The sequence below is a fragment of the Stegostoma tigrinum genome, chromosome 22 (genome assembly GCF_030684315.1).
Source record: "Stegostoma tigrinum isolate sSteTig4 chromosome 22, sSteTig4.hap1, whole genome shotgun sequence".
In the NCBI taxonomy this organism is placed as follows: Eukaryota; Metazoa; Chordata; class Chondrichthyes; order Orectolobiformes; family Stegostomatidae; genus Stegostoma; species Stegostoma tigrinum.
In genome coordinates this window covers 54,879,646-54,898,846 of record NC_081375.1, presented here as the reverse complement: position 1 = coordinate 54,898,846, position 19,201 = coordinate 54,879,646, and the positions used below count along the sequence as shown (strand labels likewise).

Genomic DNA, 19,201 nt, shown 5'->3' with positions numbered 1-19,201 from the left:
TTATCCAAATATCTTTTGAATGTTGTAAATGGACCTGTATCTGTCACTTTCCCTGGCAGTTCATTCTACACTTGAACGACTCCCAGTGTAAAAATATTGCCCGTCATGTCATCTTAAGATAACATCTGAAAATTAGCACCTCTGATTGCAATTCTTCAGGATGGTATCTGAATGCCAGCCTGGAGCTCTCCGCTCAAGTTTTATTTGCTTTTTTCACATTCTTCAAATGTTCTTTGTTCAAGATCTGGAAACCAGAGCACATTACTGATTTTTCAGCTCTGAGCTGGGTCTATAATCAAGAATAATGCAAATTAAACATTATAATTGTAATAAATACATATGAAATGGGATTAGACTGTCTAATACGTTTCCATTAAATAAAGGAGAAAGTGTAGAGGTAGCTTTACTCGATATCTAACCCCGTGCTGTACTTTTCCTAGGGAGTGTCTGAAGAGGACAGTTTGTAAATTACAAAGAAGCGAAGTTAGGCTGAGCCTGTAAAGTTGTACTATTTTACAACTAGAACATTGAATCCAATTTGGTCACCACATTTCAGGAAGGCTGTTGAAGTCCTCAAGAGGATGCTGAGGAAATAGATGAAATGGTTCTGGGGTGGGAAGACTTTGCTAAACTTGTTTGGTTTGGAAAGTTGAGATCTTCTTTGAGCAGAGGAGTTTGACAACAAGATTTGATCAAGTTGTACAAGATAGAGTTAAGGTAGATAGCAAAAACTTTCCCCATGGCTGATTTTACAAGGAATGAGAGGGGATAGATTTAAAGGCTTGAGCAAGAGATGTGGGGGAATATCTTTTACACACTGAACAGCAATGACCTGGAACATATTGCCCGCAAGGGGTTTGGAAGCAGTGGTGATCAACAGAATTTACAAAGAAATTGGAAGTAAATATTTGGGCCATGGGGTTACAGTGGGTGACACAGAACATAGAACATAGAACAATACAGCGCAGAACAGGCCCTTCGGCCCTCGATGTTGCGCCGACCTGTGAAACCAATCTGAACCCCTCCCCCTACACTATCCCATCATTATTTATATGCTTATCCAAGGACTGTTTAAATGCCCCTAATGTGGCTGAGTTAACTACATTGGCAGGCAGGGTATTCCACGCCCTTACCACTCACAGAGTAAAGAACCTGACTCTGACATCTGTCTTAAATCTATCACCCCTCAATTTGTAGCTATGCCCCATTGTACAAGCTGAAGTCACCATCCTCGGAAAAAAACTCTCACTGTCCACCCTATCTAATCCTCTGATCATCTTGTACGTCTATAGGGAATGGGATGTGCTCATTGGTATTGTATTAAAGATAATAGGAACTGCAGATGCTGGAGAATCCAAGATAACAAGATGGATAGAGCAGGGACAGGAATGGTTGTTGCAGATTCCAGGATTTAGATGTTTCAGTAAGAACAGAGAAGATGGTAAAAGGGGTGGAGGTGTGGCATTGTTGGTCAAGGACAGTATTACAGTTGCAGAAAGGATGTTTGGGGACTCGTCAACTGAGGTAGTATGGGCTGAGGTTAGAAACAGGAAAGGAGAGGTCACCCTGTTGGGAGTTTTCTATAGGCCTCCGAATAGTTCCAGAGATGTAGAGGAAAGGATAGCAAAGATGATTCTCGATAGGAGTGAGAGAGACAGGGTAGTAGTCATGGGGGACTTCAACTTTCCAAATATTGACTGGGGACACTATAGTTCGAGTACTATAGATGGGTCAGTTTTTGTCCAGTGTGTGCAGGAGGGTTTCCTGACACAGTATGTCGATAGGCCAACAAGGGGCAAAGCCACATTAGATTTGGTACTGGGTAATGAGCCTGGCCAGGTGTTAGATCTGGAAGTAGGTGAGCACTTTGGTGATAGCAATCACAATTCTGTTATGTTTACTTTAGTGATGGAAAGGGATAGGTGTATACCACTGGGCAAGAGTTATAGCTGGGGAGAAAGACAATTACGATGAGATTAGGCAAGATTTAGGGAGCATAGGATGGGGAAGAAAACTGCAGGGGATGGGCACATGAGAACTGTGGAGCTTATTCAAGGAAAAGCTCCTATATGTCCTAGATAAATATGTACCTGTCAGGCAGGGAGGAAGCTGTAGAGTGCGGTAGCCGTGGTTTACGAAGGAGGTGGAATCTGTGGTCAAGAGGAAGAAGAAGGCTTATGTTAGGATGAGATGTGAAGGCTTAGTTAGGGCACTTGAGGGCTACGAGGTAGCCAGGAAAGACCGAAAGGGAGAGCTCAGAAGAGCCAGGAGGAGACATGAGAAGTTGTTGGTGGACACGATCAGGGTAAGCCCTAAGGTTTTCTATAGGTATTTAAGGAATAAAAGAATGACGAAAGTAAGATTAGGCCCAATCAAGGATAGTAGTGGTAAGTTGTGTGTGGAGTCAGATGAGATAGGGGAAGCGCTAAATGAATTTTTTTTAACAGTATTCACTCGAGAAAACGGCAATGCTGTCGAGGAGAATACAGAGATACAGCCTACTAGACTAGGTAGGATTGAGGTTCACAAGGAAGAGGTATTAGAAATCCTTCAGAGGGTAAAGGTAGATACGTCCCCTGGGCCAGATGGGATTTATCCTTGGGTCCTCTGGGAAGTCAGGGAGGAGATTGCCGAGCCTTTGGCAATGATCTTTAACTCGTCATTGTCTACGGGAGTAGTGCCAGACGACTGGAGGATAGCAAATGTGGTTCCGCTGTTCAAGAAGGGGAGTAGAGACAACCCTGGTAATTATAGACCAGTGAGCCTTACCTCAGTTGTTGGTAAAGTGTTGGAAAAGGTTATAAGAAATAGGATTTATAATCATCTAGAAAAGAATAAATTGATTAGGGATAGTCAGCACGGTTTTGTGAAGGGAAGGTTGTGCCTCACAAACCTTACTGAGTTCTTTGAGAAGGTGACCAAACAGGTAGATGAGAGTAAACCAGTTGATGTGGTGTATATGGATTTCAGCAAGGCATTCAATAAGGTTCCTCACAGTAGGCTATTGTACAAAATGCGGAGGAATGGGATTGTGGGAGATATAGCAGTTTGGATCGGAAATTGTCTTGCTGAAAGAAGACAGAGGGTGGTAGTTGATGGGAAATGTTCATCCTGGAGACCAGTTACTAGTGGTGTACCGCAAGGTTCGGTGTTGGGTCCACTGCTGTTTGTCATTTTTATAAATGACCTGGATGAGGGCGTAGAAGGATGGGTTAGTAAATTTGCAGATGACACTAAGGTCGGTGGAGTTGTGGATAGTGACGAAGGATGCTGTAGGTTGCAGAGAGACATAGATAAGCTGCAGAGCTGGGCTGAGAGGTGGCAAATGGAGTTTAATGCAGACAAGTGTGAGGTGATGCACTTTGGTAGGAGTAACCAGAAGGCAAAGTACAGGGCTAAAGGTAAGATTCTTGGTAGTGTAGATGAACAGAGAGATCTCGGTGTCCATGTACACAGATCCTTGAAAGTTGCCACCCAGGTTGACAGGGCAGTTAAGAAGGCATACAGTGTTTTAGCTTTTATTAATAGAGGGATCGAGTTCCGGAACCAAGAGGTTATGGTGAAGCTGTACAAAACTCTGATGCGGTCGCACTTGGAGTATTGCGTACAGTTCTGGTCACCGCATTATAAGAAGGATGTGGAAGCTTTGGCGAGGGTGCAGAGGAGATTTACTAGGATGTTGCCTGGTATGGAGGGAAGGTCTTACGAGGAAAGGCTGAGGGACTTGAGGCTGTTTTCATCAGAGAGAAGAAGGTTGAGAGGTGACTTAATTGAAACATATAAAATAATCAGAGGGTTAGATAGGATGGATAGGGAGATACTTTTTCCTGGGATGGTGACGGCGGGCACGAGGGGGCATAGCTTTAAATTGAGGGGTGAAAGATATAGGACAGATGTCAGAGGTAGTTTCTTTACTCAGAGACTAGTAAGGGAATGGAACGCTTTGCCTGCAACAGTAGTAGATTCGCCAACTTTAGGTACATTTAACTCGTCATTGGATAAGCATATGGACGTACATGGAACAGTGTAGGTTAGATGGGCTTGAGATCGGTATGACAGGTCGGCACAACATCGAGGGCCGAAGGGCCTGTACTGTGCTGTAATGTTCTATGCTCTATGTTCTATGGAGCTGGATGAACACAGCAGGCCAAGCAGCATCTTAGGAGCCGGAAAACTGACATTTTGGACCTAGACCCTTCATCGGAAATGGGAGAGGGAAAGCGGGTTCTGAAATAAATAGGGAGAGAGGGGGAGGCGGATTGAAGATGGAGAGGGGAGGGGTGGAGAGGAGACATAGGTCAAAGAGGTGGGCATGGAGCCAGTAAAGGTGAGTGTAGGTGGGGAGTTTGGGAGGAGATAGGTCGGTCCAGGGAGGATGGGCAGACCAAAGTACAAGTAAGCCACATCCCCTGGCTGCCTTTCACCCACTTGACTAGTTACATCCTCAGAAAATTCTAATAGATTTGTTAAGCATGATTTCCCTTTTTGGAAATCCATGCAGACTCTGTCCAATCCTTTCAGTGCTTCCCAAGTGCTCTGCTATTGAGGGATGATGTTAGTAGGTTGGAGATGAGGGTGGGGCTTGAGGTAGGAGGAGGGGATGGGTGAGAGGCAGAACATGTTAGGGAGGCAGGGACGAGCTTGGCTGGTTTTGGGATGAGGTTGAGGGCACAGGAGATTTTGAAGCTTGTGAAATCTACATTGATACCATTGGGCTGCAGAGTTCCCAAGCGGAATATGAGTTGCTGTTCCTGCAACCTTCTGGTGGCATCATTGTGGAGGCTCAGGATGGACATGTCGTCTGAGGAATGGGAGGGGAAGTTGAACTGGTCCGTGACTGGGAGATGAAGTTGTTTAGTGCGAACCGAGCATAGGTGTTCTGCAAAGCGGTCCCCAAGCCTCCGGTTGGCTTCCCCAATATAGCGGAGGCCACAACATTTCTGAAGAAGGGCCGAGGCCCGAAACATCAGCTTTCCTGCTCCAAAGATGCTGCTTGGCCTGCTATGTTCATCCAGCTCCACACCTTGTTATCTCTGGTATTGTATTAAAGATGATTCCATAATGAACCCTGGTGTCAATTAATAAAATAGTTCTAACTAGCTGTATCCCAATAGGTTATGTTTAGAAGAAAAAGAGAAGAAGGGGGAACTGATTGAAATATATGCAATTCTAACAGGTCTAGACAGTCTTGATCCAGAGAGGATGTTACTTCTGGCTGAGGAGCCTAAATGCAGGATATAGGATAGACCATTTAGAAATGAGATGAAGAAATATTTATTTGCTCATTGATCAATCTGAGAGTAAGGGGAGAAAATGGAAATATGACTTTGAAGTGAAGGGTCAGCCATGATCGTATTGAATGGCACGGCAGGCTCAAAGAGCTGATCAAAAACTGAAATTTTTGGAGAAACTCAGCAGGTCAGGCAGCACCTGTGAAGGCAAAGCAGTCTAGTGACCCTTCTTCGGAATTGAGTTCCACAGATAATGTTATATCTGTTATATACCAATTATATACCAGTTTGCACGGTGGAGCACTGCAGTATGCTGGGGACAGACACATGGGCATGTGAGCAGGATGCTGTGTTAAAGTGACCAGCTATGAAAGGTTGGGGTCGTGCTTGCTCACAGATCAGAGGTTTAGCCCATTCCACACTGGAGAAACCAGTGATTGCTTTGCAGAACACCTCCAGTGTGAACCAGCTCCCATTCCTTCCCTTTCTTTTAGCTCTACTTGTTACATTCTCTGTCACCATGTCCTCTTTCCCCTCCCTCCATCCCAGTGGAACAGTCTGCTCTTTCCAGTCTGGCACGTAAACACACCATTGCTCTGCCATTTGCACATTCCAATCACTTAATCTGAACTGTCAACACCCTTTCTCCCCAAGCACTCCAACCACCCCCAACAATTGCAAAAATGCTGCTCCCTCTACACATCACATCAGCTCTGATGAAGAGGCATCTAGGCTTAAAACGTTATAACAAAGTGTGGAGCTGGCTGAACACAGCAGGCCAAGCAGCATCTTAGGAGCACTAGATTCTGCTTGGTCTGCTGTGTTCATCCAGCTGCACACTTTGTTATCTCAGATTCTCCAGCATCTGCAGTTCCCAATATCTCAGACTTAAAACGTTAGTTTGCTCTCTCTTCATGGATGCTGCCTGACCCACTGCGATCTCCAGCATTTGTTGTTTTAAGTTTGTAATAGACTGTCCATGGGTATAGAAACTTTATTAAACTTTTCCATATTTCATTTTAATAGTTTGTTTTTGAGTGTTTGATTGGAGCTTTTGCTGGCTTATTACAACAGGGTTGTTTTGTGTGTGTTTGTCTTCAGGATCTGGGTGTGAACAGTTTTGAGCAGCTTTGCATCAACTATGCCAATGAACAGCTGCAGCATTTTTTCAGCCAGGCTGTGCTTACACAGGAACAGGTAAATAACTATTGGGCCAAATGATGAGGGGGTTATTTTGGCAAAAGGATTAAAATAGATGTAAATTAAGTGCTGTGCTGAAGAGGTTGAAGGTATGGATTTAACAGATTGTGTATGAGCAAATTAATGATTAATGTAATTCCAACATGTCTGGCAGTGTTTTCATATTCATAGATTCGGGGCAGCACGGTGACAGAGTGGTTAGCACTGCTGCCACACAGCACCAGGGACCCAGGTTCGATACTGGCCTTGGGTGTCTGTCTGTGTGGAGTTTGTACATTCTCCCCGTGTCTGCGTGGGTTTCCTCCAGATGCTCCGGTTTCCTCCCACAGTCCAAAGATGTGCAGGTTAGGTGGATTGGCCATGCTAAATTACCCGTAGTGTTCAGGGGTGTGTAGCTTACATGGGTTATAGGGGGAATGGGTCTGGATGGGATGCACTGAGGTTCAGTGTGGACTTGTTGGGCAGAAGGGCCTGTTTTCACACTGTAGGGATTCTAAGGATTCAATACAATTTCCCCAAAGCTATGTATATAGCCTGCACTCGCACAAACACAAACACTGCTAGTGAGAGTGTGGATAGCATTTTCCAGGAGAGAAGCAATGTGGAAGAATAGCTCATGTACCAGAGGCTCTGACAGGGGAGGTCCAGAGATGGAACAATGTCCTGTAGATATCCACAGAGAGGGAGACGGTCACAGAATGTGGATTGGAAGAGAAGCCCAGAAGGTGACAGTCTGGAGCTCTGCCTGCTACTCCCATGCTTCAAGAAGTCTGGTGACCTGACATGACTGCTTAAGGTAAGATCCCATCTCACAAACACACAATTCAATAACTGCAGCAACATCACTTCCACAACTTCAAAACCTTGCATCCACCATTTAACTATACATAGGTGTGTACATTTACTTGCATGGGTAAGGTTTACTCATATATGCCAGTAGGAACAGGTTAAAGAAATAAAGATTTTAAGAGAAACGGGACAAAAATCAATTTTTGTTGGTGAGAGATGGGGAGCCAGTCAAGGTGGAAATATGTGGAATTCATTGTGAGAACAGCAGTTGCTCCATTACGTACCATGAGGTTGGAGAGTCTGGTGAAAAGTGGTGAAGTAGTTGTAGGAGTAAAAGAGAAATTCTCAGTTCCAAAAATACAGTTTATCCTTGGTAATGATATAGCTGGATCAGGTGAGAGTGATGCCTACTGTGGTTGAAAAGCTACACCATATTGCACTACACCATATCGTACAGAACTGCACCACACCATTCTGTACAATACTGGACCACACTTTATTGCACAGCAACATACCGTACTGCACTGCAATGTACCAGACTGCCCTGCAGCATGCTGTACTGCATTACACCACAATGCACCACACCATACTGCACTCACCACACTGTACCACACTGCACCATACTGTACCACAGTGCACCACACCATACTGTACTCATCACACTGTACCACACTGTACTGTACCACACTGCACTACACCATACTGCACTACACCACACTGTACCACACCGCACCACACCATACTGTACCACACTGCACCACACCAGACTGTACCACACCACACCACACCATACTGCACTACACCACATTGTACCATACCGCACCACACCATACTGCACTCACCATACTGTACTGCACTACACAACACTGTACCACACCGCACCACACCATACTGCACTACACCACACCATTCTGCACTATACCACAATGTACCATACCGCACCACTCCATACTGCACTCACCACACTGTACTGCACTACACAACACTGTACCACACTGCACCACACCATACTGCACTACACCACACCATACTGCACTACACCACACCATTCTGCACTATACCACAATGTACCATACCGCACCACTCCATACTGCACTCACCACACTGTACTGCACTACACAACACTGTACCACACTGCACCACACCATACTGCACTACACCACACCATACTGCACTACACCACACCATTCTGCACTATACCACACTGTACCACACTGCACCATACCATACTGCGCTCACCACACTGTACTGCACTACACTGCACCACACCATACTGCACTACACCACACCATTCTGCACTATACCACACTGTACAACACTGCACCACACCACACTGCGCTCACCACACTGTACTGCACTGCATCACTACATACTGCACTAAACCACACCGTACTGTGTTGCAGTGCACCACTCTGTATTGCGCTTCAACACAATGTACTACACTGCACCATACCATACTGCACCACACTGTATTGCTCTTCACTATACTGTACCACACCACACCATAAAGTGCAGTACTGCACCATACAACATGGCATCACTGATCTCTATCAGAGATTGGCCAGGATGTTGTCAGCTGGTTAGTTACCTGGATAAGATTGAGACAGTTTCCATGGGAACAGAGAAGATAAAAGGGATTGTTTCGCTGATTTGAATGTTCTGCAGTATCATGCTAAGTTCCATCTGACTGGAAAATCAGTGCCTTGGGATCGACAATTTCTAACTGTGATGAGGGAATGAGCAAAAAGGTTGTTGACTTGCTCACTGAGCTGGCTTGTTCTCATTCCGACGTTACATCACCACACTAGGTGAAATACAAGCATAAACACCATACACAAACCCATTCAGGTCAAAACCGGAAATGACAGTACTCACCTTAATGGACCAGACAGTGTAAATTCCAAGCAGAGTAGAATAATATCACTTCTTTGGAGGCTGTGCTGCTGATGTCACCTAGCATGGTGACAAAACGTCTGAATGAGAACAAGTCAGCTCGGCAAGCAAGTCAACAACGTCACCCGTAACCCGAGCTACAGATCTTTGCCAAAACTTTGCATGAGGAAAGAGATTCAGAGGAATCTCTATGAAGGGTTGCTGGAATTATAGAATTCCCAATGTGTAGAAGCAGACCATTTGGCTGATTGAGTCCACACTGATCTTCTGAACACCATCCCACTGAGACCCAACCGCTATCCTCTCCCTGTAACCCTGCATTTCCCATAGCTAATCCACCCAGCCTGCACATTAAGAGCAATTTAGCATGACCAAACCATCTAATCTGCACATTTTTGGTCTGTGGGATGAAATCAAAGTACCTAGAGGAAACCCATGCAGACATGGGGAGAATGTGCAAACTCCACACAGATAGTCGCCAGAGGGTGGAATTGAACCCAGGTCCCTGGCACTGTGTGGTAGTAGTGCTAACCTTCGAGCCACCATGCTGCTCAGAATATGGAATAGTTTGCTATGTGGAATGGATAAGCATCACTTGTAGGAATACTGAATATATTTATGGAGTGGGAGAATGCTGTACACAGCTCCGCCTTTTGTTAACTGCATAGATATTTTCCTAACCAACCTGTTCATAGGTGTTATACTTGAACTCGGGTCTCCCATTCTCGAGATAGGAATGTTAACACTGCTCCGCAAGAACTCATTTGTTGGAGGTATATTAATTTGTTGTTCAGGATGGGTATTGACTGGGGCTCCTCAATACTTCTTTCTATAAGTACAAGCTATAAGGGGATTGCATTGTTGGTAGTGTGTGGTGTAAAATATGTATCTGCAAATAACAGTTGATCAGTGAATAAATATTTTACTTTGGTATTCTATTCTTGGCTATCTGAATTTCAACATATTTGGTCTTTTAGATATCCCAAAGGTACCATGGAGAAGGATGCACATTGGGATTTATTTTTTATTGGCTTAGTAATGAGCTTATACAGACACAATGGGTTGAATAGCCTTCTTTTGCACTGCAAAACATTCAAGCTCTACAATTCTGTACTGTGCCATGCACAATTTTTAAGACTCGACTACTATCCACGATCTTTAGTAAGTTAGTTCAAATCGCATTTCTAACTTCCTAATAAAGGTGGATTTGATACCTAACTTTATCACTCTGTCTGTATTCCACATAGGAAGAATATTCCCAGGAACAGATTGATTGGGCTTTCATTCCAGTATCTGATCGACGGAATTGTTTAGACCTTATCATGGCCAAACCACATGGAATTCTGCGCATTCTGGATGACCAAACCAACTTGCCTCAGGTCAGATGGTTTTACAAATCACACAGCAGTGGCTTTCCAGTCTCATACAGTGGCCAGGCTGGGCTATGCTGGGATGTGTCGGGTTGGGCTGTGCTGGACCAGGCTGTGATGTGCTGTTCTTGGCTGGGCCGTGCTGGACCAGGCTGTGATGGGCAGTGATGTGCCGTGGTGGACAAGGCTGTGATGGGCGGTGATGTGCCGGGCTGGACAGGCTGTGATGGGTGGTGATGTGCTGGGCTGGACCAGGTTGGGCTGGGCCTGGCTGTGCTGGGATGTCCAAACCACACTGATGAAGGGTCACTTGACTCAAGATGTTAACTCTGTTTCTCGCTCCACAGATGCTGTCAGACGAGCTGAGTTTCTCTAGCAATTTCTGTTTGTGCACTATGTTTGGCACTGGTTTGGCTGCAAGAGTTGCTGGAGATCTGCTATATTTTGATAAAGGCAAAATAGTGCAGATGCTGGAAATCTGAAATAAAGCAGAAAGTGCTGGAGAAACTCAGCAGCTCTGGCAGCACCTGTGGAGCTAATGGTTTGGATTCAATTTGACTCTTTTTGAGACATATTTTGACACCGATTCCTTTTGGATTCCACTGCAGATATTTTTGTCAGGGTTTACACCTTTAGCCTTTAGCTTTCATGAGGTATCCACAAGATAGTGTAGCTATTTGCCCAAAGATGGGAAGTTGGTTCATGTGTACTGGAGGTGTCAACATGCTTGATAATTTCACGTTCCATACCTGGGGGCCAAACCTGCTCCACGTTCCACTGAAGCTTTAGCCAGTGTCTGTGAGGGACCCAGTTTCTGTTGGTCACCACAAAGAGATTCAGCTGTGGACTTGACAATGGAGAGCCAGGGACTGAACATTTTGCTGTCTTTTGCATATCACTGAGAGACATCAGTGTAATCTGAAGAAGAGGAGCAAACTAACACCCAAAAGTGGACTTAGTTCTAACTCTCTTCAAACTGACACTAAATAAATCTAGCTATCATCCCTTATCATTCAATGGCATTAGTATCACTGAAACCCTCACGAACAACATAGTGGGGACTACCATTGACCAGAAACTGAATTGGACTAGCCATACCAACACTATGGTTATAGCAACAGGGCAAAAGGTGGAGTTCTGTGACAGATATCTCATTTCTGACATCCCCAAAGGCCCTCTCCTATCTACAATGTACAAGCCAGGAATGCGATGGAATGCTCTCCACTTTCCTGGATGAGTGCAGCTCCAACAACACTCAAGAAGTTCAACATTATTCAGGACAAAGCAGCCCCTGTGAGGACTGGATAAGGTGGTCAGTGGAAGGATAAGGGAGACTGGAATTACAGGACATAGTTTAAGAAGAAGAGATTTCCTTGTGGAGACGAAGGTGGGGAGAATTGTTTTCTCTCAGAGGCCTGTTAGTCTGTAGAATTCTGTTCTTCAGTGAGCAGTGGAGGTTGTGTCGTTGAATTTATTCAAGAGTCGGATAGATTTTTGATAGACAACAGTTTCAAAGGCTACGGTGGGATGCAGACAGAAATGCAGAGTTGAAACTTCAACTATATCAACAAACATTTTATTAAATTATGGAGTAAACTCAAAGGACCAAAAGTCCTACTCCTGTTCTTAAGTACTCTGTTCGTATGCAATTGACACAAACACATTGAACCAAGCTAAACCTGCTAAAGAAAACTGAATTAGCTAGTAACACTGGAGCAAGCTGAAGTAACACAGAGGACACAGCACAAAACTAACACCAGTGACAAAACAGCCAAGAAAACCTTTTCCCCAGGGTAAGGGAGTCCTAAACTAGAGGGCAAAAGGTTTATGGTGAGAGGGGAAAGATTTAAAAGGGTCCTAAGGGGCAACTTTTTATCCAGAGTGTAGTGCGTATGTGGAATGAGCTGCTGGAGAAATTGTTGCTGGTACGATTACAACATTTAAAAAGCATCTGGATGGGTACATGAATAGGAAGGGCTTAGGGGGATATGGGACAAATGCTGGCAAATGGGACTAGATTAATTTAGGATATCTGGTTGGCATGGACATGGTGGGCCAAAGGGTCTGTTTCTGTACTGTACAACACTTTGACTGTATAGCTGACTCGAAAACAGCTAAATGATTCGTTCAAAGTAGGGTCTAGTCAAGCCAAATCAATCCAGCTAAAGAGAGCAAAGCCAATTCAAATCAGCTGCTTATCAGTTCAGCCAGCAAGGCCACACTGAATAGACTCAGTCACAGAGAACAGAACCAGCCAATTGAAACAGAACCAAACTAGAGATTGTAAGGAAAGCCAACAAAATGATCTAAGATAATCCAAATCGGGCAAAGCATCAGAACAATCAAGCTAAAATAATTCAAAAGACATGGCTAATTTAAAAAAAATTATCAAAGGCATATCTGTCAATGCAGCCAAATAAATTAAATTTAGCTTAAGTAGACAACCTGTTCATTTTGAACAAGAACAGACTGTGCTGTGTGAGACATTGAGGACATTCTACTATGTAAAGTTATTTTTGCTGTGTTTTATTTTAAGGCAACAGATCACACCTTCCTCCAGAAATGCCACTACCAGCACAGCAACAATCCCTGGTATGTGAAACCCAAACTGCCTCTCCCAGTTTTTACAATTAGACATTATGCTGGTCCAGTGACATACCAGGTAAGTAAAAGTATTAATTTAGTTAACTCTTCTGCTTAGATTTTGAATTTGCACTTTAATGATTTCAGTGCTGAGAATATAAAATGATTGCATCAATTTTATTGTGGCCCGGTCAAACTCTCCAGAATCAGGAGCAAAATTAGTTTAGTTACAAAGTAATGCATCCTCTGTATTGTCCCCATCAAACACTCCCATGGCAGGTAAAACACAGGGTTAGATACAAAGTGAAGCCTCCCCTATACTGTTCCCGTAACATGTCCCTAGGATAGGTACAACACGGTGTTAAATACAAAGGAAAGGTCCCTATACACTTTAAAACTGAAAATAAAGCAACCTCAACACTGTCCCCATCAAAAAAAATCACAGATTGGTTCCAGCACAGGTTAGATACAGATTAAAACTCTCTCTCTACACTATCCCCATCAAACATCCAGGATAGGTACACCACTGGGTTCAATACAGAGTAAATGTTGCTATCAGGAATTCTAAGGGCAGGTACAGAATGGGAGGGTGAGAAGTGTTGTACGGGGTGAGCAGTGTTGGTGTGGGGGTAGTTGATGAGCAGTGTGGGTTATTAGCACTGATGAAGGATGTTCAATAGTATTGGGTGGTTTGGCAAAGCACAGGGTGAGCAGTGTGGGTATGGAGGAATCATGGGGGGCTGCTGAGCGGTGTTGGGAATGAACAATGAGGAGGTGGGGGAGTGATGTGGTGCGTGGTATCAGTGGTGAGCAGTGTGGAGATGGAACAATGTTGTGGGTGTTGGGGGTGAGTGGTGCTGGGTGAACGGTGTAGGGTGGGGGAATGATGGGAGAGAGTGTGCTAGGTGAACAGTGGGGGCTGGGGGAATGATGGGAGTGAGTGTGCTGGGTGAACAGTGTGGGGTGGGGGAATATGGGAGTGAATGTGCTGGGTGAACATTGTGGGGTGGGGGAATGATGGGAGAGAGTGTGCTGGGTGAACATTGTGGGGTTAGGGAATGATGGGAGTGAGTGTGCTGGGTGAACAGTGTGGGGTTAGGGAATGATGGGAGAGAGTCTGCTGGGTGAACAGTGGGGGCTGGGGGAATGATGGCAGTGAGTGGGCTGGGTGAACAGTGTGGGGTGGGGGAATGATGGGAGTGAGTGTGCTGGGTGAACAGTGTGGGGTGGGGGAATGATGGGAGTGAGTGTGCTGGGTGAACAGTGTGGGGTGGGGGAATGATGGGAGTGAGTGTGCTGGGTGAACAGTGTGGGGTGGGGAACGTTGTGGGGTCTGAGTGGTGTTGGGTGAGTAGTGTCGGGTCGGGGGCTGAGCAATGATGTGGGGACAGTAAGTGAAGTCGGGATGAGGTGTGGGGTTACAGAATGTTGTGGGGCAGTGCAAGTGGTGTCGGGGTGAGGTGTGGGGTTAGGGAATGATGTGGGGATGTTGAGTGGTGTGAGGGTGTGATGTGGGTTATGGAATGATGTGGGGAGGGTGAGTGGTTTTGGGGTGAGGTGTGGGGTTAGGGAATGATGTGGGGAGGGAGAGTGGTGTCGGGGTGAGGTGTGGAGTTACAATGAATTGGGGAGGGTCAGTGGTGTTGGGGTGAGGTGTGGGGTTAGGGAATGATGTGGGGAGGGCGAGTGGTGATGGGGTGAGGTGTGGGGTTATGGAATGTTGTGGGGCAGGGCGAGTGGTGTTGGGATGAAGTGTGGGGTTATGGGATGTTGTGGGGCAGGGTGAGTGTTGTTGGGGTGAGATGTGGGGTTAGGGAATGATGTGGGGAAGGCGAGTGGTGTTGGGGTGACGTGTGGGGTTACGGAATGTTGTGGGGCAGGGTGAGTGGTGTTGGGGTGAGGTGTGGGGTTATGGGATGTTGTGGGTAGGTTGAGTCGTGTTGGGTGAGCAGTGTCCGGCAGAAATTGCACTTCATTTCTACCTAACTGGGAAGTTCGTTTGACCATTTACTGCAGTCACAAACACAACTGCATTCCAACAAATCCACCAAACATTTTGAGGCAATTAAATAGGTCATTTCTTTCACTCAGGTTCATAAATTCCTGGATAAAAACCATGATCAACTGAGACCAGAAGTGATAGAACTGTTCATGGACAGCAGGAATAAGGTATGTGACGAAGAGCTTCAGAATGAGGGGTGCCTGGACCCTGATAGGCCCCTGTACTGACAAGAGGAGTAAGGTGGAGCGTGGCTATTGTAAGCCAATTTATGCTTTAAGAAATGACAAAATAGATTATAAACTATTACTATGCCAGCTTAAACTATATCCCATTTAAGGGCCAATGCACACATTCATTCACAAATAGGACAGTCAAGACAGACAGATCTGCAGAAATATCATGGGTGGAAAACACAGATAAAAAAGGACAAATTCTGGAGACTAAAAATCTAAAACCCCCAAGAGTGAAATGAAGTGTCCTTCTCATGTTTCCCTTCATTTTTCACAATAATATCACTTTGTTGGCCACCACATCAGTCCTTAAATTGGCAGGCAGAAGTTGGACCTTGGCTTTTGGTTGAGTTAGGAGAGTTTCTTTTCAAATCTTTGAGTCTCATAAAGGTTGAAGAAGAAAGAGAGGCAGGTATGACTTTACTTGCAGGCTTTTCAGAGCTCCCAGTGCAAGTGCCTCTTCGCTGTCTTCTGTGATAGATTGCGACTTATGTATAAAAACTGACCCGATGCAGTTTGTCAGCCCATAGGCACCTCATATCTCCTTATCTTATTGAAGTATCAAATCCGTCTTTTTCAAAAGCTCTATGTTCCAGTTTAACCAATAAGTGAATACAGCACTGTTCCAGCTTGACCTTTCAGTTAAAAGAAAACAATTAGTTCATCATTTGCAATGCAGCAGCATCCAAACTTTCCTAGTTTGTACCCCAGAAAAAGGCAACCCTTCCAATAGATGGTGTCATTTTTGTTCACAAAATAACGACTCATATTTATATCTTGTGTGAGCATAGTAATATAGTGTTAGAGAGCCATACAGCACGGAAATAGATCCTTTGGTCAAGCCAGTCCTTGCCGACCATAATCCCAAACTAAACTAGTCCCATCTGCCTGCTCTTGGCCCCTATCCCTCCAAACATGTCTTTTTAAGTAGTCATCTGAATGCCTTTTAAATGTTGTAATTGTCCCCGCATCCACCACTTCCTCTGGAAGTTCATTCCACGTACGAGCACTCCACTATAAAAAATTTACCCGTCATGTGTTTTTTTAAATGTCTCTCTTCTTACCATAAAAATATGCTCTATCCTCCCCTCTAGGAAAAAGACACCTACCATTAACCCTATTTACTTCCCTCATTTTATAAACCTCTATAATGTCACCTCTCAATCTCCTAAGCTGCAGTGATAAAAGTAACAGCATATCGAGCTCTCCTCATAACTCAAACCTTCCACACCCAGCAACATCCTGTTAATTCTCTTCTGAACCCTCTCCAGCTTAATAATATTCTTCCTAAAGCAGGGTGACCAGAACTGTACATAATACTCCAGAAGAGGCCTCACTAATGCCCTGTACAACCTCAACATGACTTCTCAACTCCTATACCAAAGGCAAGCATGCCAAACACCTTCTTAATCATACTACCTATGCAAAGCAACCTTCAAAGGATTATGTATCTGAATACCTATGTCTCACTATTCTACAACACTGCCTAAGGCTCTCCTTTTAATTGTATAAGTCCGACCTTTATTGTTTTACCAAAAATGTAATACCTCACATCTATCCAAATTTAACTCCATCTACCACTCTTCAGCACATTGACCCATTTGATCAAGATCCCTTTGTAATTGTAGAAAACCTTCTTCACTGTCTACTATGCCACCAATTTTGGTGTCATCCACAAACTTGCTAACCATGCCTTCTGTACTGTCATCCAAAATCATTTATACAAATGACAAACAAAAGAGGACACAACATCGCTCCCTGTGGAACTCAGCTGCTCACAGGCCTCCAGTCTAAAAAACAACCCTCTACCACTCTGTTCTGAGCAAGTGTCACCAGACTCAAAATGTTAACTCTGATTTTTCTTCACGGATGCTTGCAGACCTGCTGAGCTTTTCCGGCAACTACTGTTTTTGAACCCTCCACCACAACTCCCTGTCTTTGGCTGTTAAGTCAATTTTGTATCCAGATGGCAAACTCACCTTGAATCCCATTATGATCTAAGTTCGCAAATTAGTCTATAATGCAGAACCTTGTCAAAGGCTTTACTAAAGTCTAGGTAAATTATGTCTACTGCTCTGCCTTCATCGATGATCTTAGTTACTTCTTCAAAAAACTCAGTCCAATTTGTGAGACACAATTTCCCTTGTAAGCTGCTTCCTAAGAGCATTCATAGAGCATTCAGCACCAGAAAAGGCCCTTCAGCTCATTGAATCTGCGCTAACATAACCACCACTAAAAGTGCAATAATCCCAATTTTCTGCACTTGTCCCTTGAATGTTATATGTTATGATCAAGAGGCCAGAACTGGAGGACTGCAGAGATCTCGGAGGTTTGTCAGGCTGGAGGTGGTTACACAAATAAGCAGGGGCAAGCAACAGAGGGATTTGAGAACAAAGTTGAGAGTTTTATATTTTAGTCATTGTTCAAGTGGGAGACAATCACAGGGTAATGGGTGAACAGAATTTGGTCTGAGTTAGGATGTGACACCAGGGTTTTGAAAGACCTCAGATTTATCGAATAGAAAGCAAGAGAGTAGCCAGGACTGCGTTAGAATAGTCAAATGCATATATAAGAAAAGCATGGATAAGTGTTTCAGAAGGCAGTGGGATAGGAATGATGTTACATGATACCAAAGTGGAAAGAGTGATGGCGTAAGTTTGCTGTCAATCTCTGGATTGATGGTAAGAAACAAAAGCTTAACTCTTCCCAATATCTAACTGGAGGATGTTTCTGGACACCCAGTGTTGTATAACTGCTTCGAGAACTGAGTACGCAAACAAGCCAAGGATTAAATGACAAGCAGCCACAAAGATTCCGAGCTGCAGCAAGCTAGACTAAGGATGTGACCATCCATGACAGTGAAACTGCAAGTTATCAGTTTAAGTAAATTTGCGTGAGATTTTCAAGCATGTTGAACTTCTGCTGCTTCTCAGGCAGTCAGTCAAGTTGCCATAGTTTTAACAGACCATAGGTCTGCTCTCTTACTGGAGATTGCTAGTGCTACACCAATATGAGAGTGGCAGTTCCTGTTTAGGGGCCACAACTCCCTACACTTGATAGGATCCTGACTTCTTAAAGTCCTACTGGAAGCTCCCAATATACTGTCAGTGCCCTAGCCCTCCCAAGGTCCCACTGGAAACTCTCAGTATAATGACAGTGCCCTAACCTTCCTAATGTCTTGCTGAAAACTTCCAATATACTGACGATGTCCTGACTCCCCTAATGTCCTACTGGAAACTTTCTATATACAGTGTCCTGGCTCTCTTAGTGTTTCACTGGAAACCCCCCAGATACTGATGGTGTCTGGACTCTGCTGATGTTCCTCTGCAGATGATCGCTGACCTGTTTAAGAGAGCACAGCAGAGTTTGTGTCAGCAGAACCGGATTGGCTCGCGTTGTCGAGGACATCGATACCAGTCACCAACCATGGCCACCAAATTTCAGCAAAGTCTCCTGGATCTGATCAGCAGACTGAAGAGGTGGGTAATAGCTGATGAAACAAATAGTAACTCTGTGCTCTTGTTGTAGCGTTGCTTTCTACCAAATCAGATTGAAATACACTAAGATGAATAAAGCCTGCAGAGTTGAGAAAGGCTGAGTGGAGATGAAATTTAAAATGATGGAAGATGAGACAATATAATAGGAAATCAAAATGATGGAGGAGTCAAAGTATGGAGATATTCAAGTAAATTAAGAAATATGAACACACAAACAAGGAATAAAAGGGAGTCATTCAGTCCTTTCAGCCTGTTCCACCATCCATTAAGATTATGGCTGATCTGATTTTAACTTCAACTCTTCATTCCTCCATATCCCCCAAGTATCTTCCATCTCCCTGGCCATCAAGAATCTGTTTACCTCTACTTGAAAAATAATTAAAGCTTCTGCATCCACAGCCTTCTG

The 19,201-nt window shown here is 44.4% G+C and overlaps 1 protein-coding gene across 1 annotated transcript in view; it reads left to right on the top strand.

The window, feature by feature from the left end:
• Positions 1-19,201, top strand: part of myo15b (myosin XVB) — a 278,965-nt gene that overhangs the window by 26,689 nt on the left and 233,075 nt on the right. Inside the window, exons 7-11 of the mRNA XM_059653562.1 lie at positions 6,333-6,428; positions 10,361-10,492; positions 13,020-13,145; positions 15,158-15,235; positions 18,629-18,777. Coding sequence (XP_059509545.1) covers positions 6,333-6,428; positions 10,361-10,492; positions 13,020-13,145; positions 15,158-15,235; positions 18,629-18,777 — 581 coding nt within the window. The remainder of the gene's footprint in view (positions 1-6,332; positions 6,429-10,360; positions 10,493-13,019; positions 13,146-15,157; positions 15,236-18,628; positions 18,778-19,201) is intronic.